General features: G+C 43.4%; 2 protein-coding genes across 3 annotated transcripts; both read left to right on the forward strand.

The window, feature by feature from the left end:
• Positions 1–609: 609 nt before the first annotated feature.
• LOC9645847 (probable serine incorporator) lies at positions 610–2,661 on the forward strand. The gene is made up of 12 exons (XM_024680804.1): positions 610–784; positions 857–930; positions 1,203–1,362; positions 1,430–1,454; positions 1,507–1,587; positions 1,665–1,836; positions 1,889–1,962; positions 2,017–2,086; positions 2,138–2,209; positions 2,264–2,397; positions 2,454–2,527; positions 2,589–2,661. The coding sequence occupies exons 1-12, from the start codon at positions 610–612 to the stop codon at positions 2,636–2,638; spliced, it is 1,161 nt and encodes a 386-aa protein (XP_024536572.1). The 3' UTR covers positions 2,639–2,661.
• An 88-nt stretch (positions 2,662–2,749) lies between these two features.
• Positions 2,750–4,066, forward strand: LOC9645848 (transmembrane protein 147). 2 transcript variants are annotated; one of them, XM_024681140.1, is made up of 8 exons: positions 2,750–2,835; positions 2,897–2,966; positions 3,071–3,130; positions 3,215–3,329; positions 3,419–3,534; positions 3,633–3,757; positions 3,838–3,968; positions 4,031–4,066. In XM_024681140.1, exons 1-7 carry the CDS (start codon positions 2,759–2,761, stop codon positions 3,959–3,961), a joined length of 687 nt encoding a protein of 228 aa, XP_024536908.1. In that variant the 5' UTR covers positions 2,750–2,758; the 3' UTR covers positions 3,962–3,968; positions 4,031–4,066. The 2 variants fall into 2 exon arrangements, with proteins under 2 accessions (XP_024536908.1, XP_002975961.1); XM_002975915.2 differs by having other exon boundaries at positions 3,838–4,066.
• Positions 4,067–4,068: the final 2 nt, after the last annotated feature.

Below are 4,068 nucleotides of genomic sequence, written 5' to 3' on the forward strand. Positions count from 1 at the left end.
CATGGAATTCTAAAATCTTATGTAGGTGACAAATTAATGAGTTTTTTTTTTCATTGTAACATACATATGATTTTTTAAAAAAAAAGTTTAAAAAGTGTTTCATAAAGTAATAACAATTGTTATTATACTTTAAATTATTTAAAAGTCATATAATCTGAAAAACTGAATTAGTACAAACGATTATTTGAATCAACACATCTACAAAACCTTCCTTGTGAACAATTTACAGTAGATGGTGAATCGTATGATGCAAGCCCTTGCACAGGTGACAAAGATTGTGGTGAAGAAGCAGTTGGGAGGGTGCCAAGGGAGGAGTTTTGCTGCATACTTCTGAATACAATCCTTACCAGTTGCTGTGATTTTAAATGACTTTTTTAAAGTTTTCCTACACAACTTTCACATGCGGACTGTTCTGTTTTAGGGTTTCTGTTCTTGCTATGTAGCTCGAAAATGGACTCGCACTTTTTTTGGGTGGAAAATACGCGCACTTTCTCGTAGAGCTCGATGGGGATCGCTCGGTAGCCACTTCCTCAAATAGATTCTTAATCATTCCCAGTGTTGCGTGTGTGTGTGTGTGTTTTGCTCAAGAACACTTCGAAGAGAAAAAAAATGGATCTGGAGAGCTCCCGCGATCACGCCTCGCTAGAAAGCATCAAGCCATTGTCGTGTTCCATTGCCCATGGAAGCGCTGCCCGCTATATCTATGGGATTATTTTCATGCTCACCACTCTCATCGCCTGGGTGGTGCGAGACTACAGCCACAGGGCTCTCTCCGAGCTTCATTGTAAGTTTCGTTTCTCTTTATTCTTCCATTTTTTATCCCAAGCTTTTATTGGTTTGAAGATGTGTGTATCAGATTTGGAGGGTTGCCTTGGAGGCCACAACTGTCTTGGATCGGAAGGTGTTCTTCGCATCAGTTTTGGCTGCTTTGTATCCTTTGGAGAAAACTTTCATTCATTGTTGAGTTTGTTTTTCCAGAGTTCCTAAGCTGAACTTGTATGATCCTGCATCTGAAGTTCTATCCCTCAATCTGTCAGTGTAAGGTTATCTTCTTTGTCACGACTCTTCTCCACTCAAAGTTTCAAGCCAGTACTTCATATTTCTTTCCAAAGTTGCTATCAAGGTTTTAGCTCCTCTGGTTCCCGGCGAGTTTTTCTTTCTTCGAGTGTCTTTCCTTGACGCAGACAACTTGGAACTTGAAGGTGTTCTTCCTCGCCATGTTTGTGACAACCGTTGGAACAACGCGTCTGTATGGAGCGCGAGATGTTTGGCACAACAGATGGTGGCCTGCCAAAGGCGTTATGTGGGTGATTCTCATGGTGCTACCCTTCCTTGTTCCTCCGTCGTTTATCCACATCTATGGTAAGTTACACAAGCTCTACGATACAAACGCTCACCGTGAGATCTTCCACTCTCTTTTGCTTAACAGGTGAAGTGGCACGCTATGGAGCTGGGTAAAACTTTCTTTTTTCTTGCAAGAAAACGTAACAAGTGTTTTCCTTGTAGGATTTTCCTTCTTATCCAGCTTCTGAGCGTTATCAATTTCATATACTGGTGGAACGAACAGTGGTTCTCCGAGGAGAGATGGTGTGTAAGTTAACATTGATATATCTTGTGCTACTTTCCTTTTGATATATCTTCTTTACCTTCTTGTTTTTGTGTAGCAAGGCTCCCATGCTTGTGGTTGCTTTTGTCAGCTTTGGAGCCTCGATCGTTGCCACAACGTACATGAGCCTGTGGTTTGCTCCACATATATCTTGCACGCTCAACATCTTTTTCACTTCCTGGACGGCCATTCTCATCAATGTCATGACCGCTATTTCTCTCCACTCCAAGGCAAGTATTGCACATACAAATGGAGTTTTTCTTCATCGTTTTTTCCTTCTAGGTGAATGCTGGACTGATGACCTCGGGGTTAATGTCGGTTTATCTGTGCTTTCTCTGCTGGTCAGCCATAATGAGGTACAAAAATCTCTTTTTTCTTGGGTAAAACCTCACAAGCTTCAATTTTTGCAGTGAGCCATTGTCCGAGGCATGCAACACAAGACCGAGACAAACCGGGAAGAGCGACTGGTTAACTCTGTTGGTAAGCATTGACACTCACTGAATGTTTAATTCCATAGTGGGGAAGTTTCAGAGTTTCGTGATTGCCTTAGCGGCAATTGTGATGGCTGCGTATTCCACCGGAACAGACTCACAAACATTTTGTGTAAGTCGTTGTCTCTCACAATCTTCTCTTGTTTGATTCTTCTTCTTGTATCAGCTGCCCAAGAAAAGTTTCGAGCTTGACGACGAAGTGCCTTACGGCTATGGCTTCTTCCACCTCGTCTTTGCTCTCGGCTCCATGTACTTCGCCATGCTTTTCATCGGCTGGAACCTCCATCAAACAATGCACAAGTAAGAGCACAAGCTCTGGGATTCTTCTTTTCTAGTCTTTGTGTTTCCTTGATCAGATACAGCATCGATGTTGGCTGGGCCAGCGTGTGGGTGAAGATCGCAAACGAATGGGCAGCAGCAGCGATTTACAGTAAGCTCAAAAGATGAGATCTTGGTGAAAATAAAATAAAATTCACATGACTGGGTTGCAGTTTGGACGATGATCGGGCGATTTGTCCTGAGAAACAGAGAGTTCCCATGAAATTTCTTTGGATTGCCCAGACAATAATAAAAGTGTTTACTGTTACCTTTTGATTATAAACAAAGGGTTAAACTGATTTGTTAGAGAACCCTTTAGGTTTAGGGTTTTGGAGCTGGAGCAATGACGCTCTTCCACTTCTTCAATTGCGCCGCGCTCACGTTTGGCCCGCACGCTGTCTACTACAAGGCGACGCCACTGTGAGTATCAATCTGATCTGCCGATCCGAATTGTCTCAGATTGACGCTATGATTGCCTTAGATCTGAGTATGACACTGTTGGGACGTGTGTTAAGGCCGCGCTTGTGTATCTGGGGACTACATTGATCAAGGTAAGCGTTCTCGTGCATAGAATCTACATTGTTTTGGTGTGTTTTCGAGAATCTCCATTGTTTTGGTGTGTTTTCGACCAAAAATCTCTGGTTTTGCTATGCAGCTTGTGCTTTTCGCAACGTTTTTACAGGCATCGGATAACGATGATTTCCATCCATCCCAAGTGAGTGAAGACATTCAAAGCGAGCGAGGAGAGAAAAGAAGAAAAAAAAAGGCCAACTTCTAACGTTTTTTGTTTTCTTTCCAGGAGATGTTGAAGGCGCTTATCGGTTTTCTGGATGTAGCCGGCATGTATTTCGCGCTCACTCAGCTCACGTACCGGAACATCTCTCAGAATCACAAGTTCCAAGCCATTGGACTTGGTATGTTTTTCTTCCTTTATTTTTCCTTTCGAGCGCAGCGCAGCCTTAGAGCTCAAGAGCAGCGTTTTAAAGTTTTTAGATCTTCACAGGATGGGCATTTGCGGATTCACTGCTGCACAGGCTCGCACCGCTGTGGGTGGGAGCAAAAGGCCACGAATTCACCTGGGACTATCTTCTGCAAGGAATTGAAGCAAACGTGAACCTGGTAAGCACCCTTTTGCTGTCTCGAAGTTTTTCTCGACTTTAGTTTTTGCTGTGTCATCTTTTGTTCGAGTTCACGAATTGTTTCTTCTGTGTTTCCAGGTTCTTACAGTGTCTTTGGCCGCTCTGGGATCGCTAATGTGGCTTCGAAAATCCAAGCCGTCGGCATTAGTTCCAATCATCTACACAAGTGCTGGAATCCTCGCAGCTATGCCGTCGATCAGCAGGTTCCTCTCTTCATTTAAAGTTCTTCCGTAGTTGCTGGTGATAAAGAGCTTAAAAGTTTCGTTCGTCTCTATCCTTTCAGCTACTTGCATCGAGGACTTAAGTGGGATTTTTCCAAAGTCGTGGGATTTGAGATGTCGGCAGCGGTGGCCATGGCTTTGGTAACTTGGCGTCTCTTCAGTGCGTGCCAGAGGCCTCAAGCATGACAAGAAGGTGCAAATCTTTTTCCTGGAATTTTTTGAATGGAATCGCAATCTCACTGTAAGGCTTTCCAGCCAAAAGCCTTACGAAACGCTCCAAAATTCCTTTCTTC

The sequence above is a fragment of the Selaginella moellendorffii genome, unplaced genomic scaffold (genome assembly GCF_000143415.4).
Source record: "Selaginella moellendorffii unplaced genomic scaffold, v1.0 SELMOscaffold_29, whole genome shotgun sequence".
NCBI lineage: Eukaryota > Viridiplantae > Streptophyta > Lycopodiopsida > Selaginellales > Selaginellaceae > Selaginella > Selaginella moellendorffii.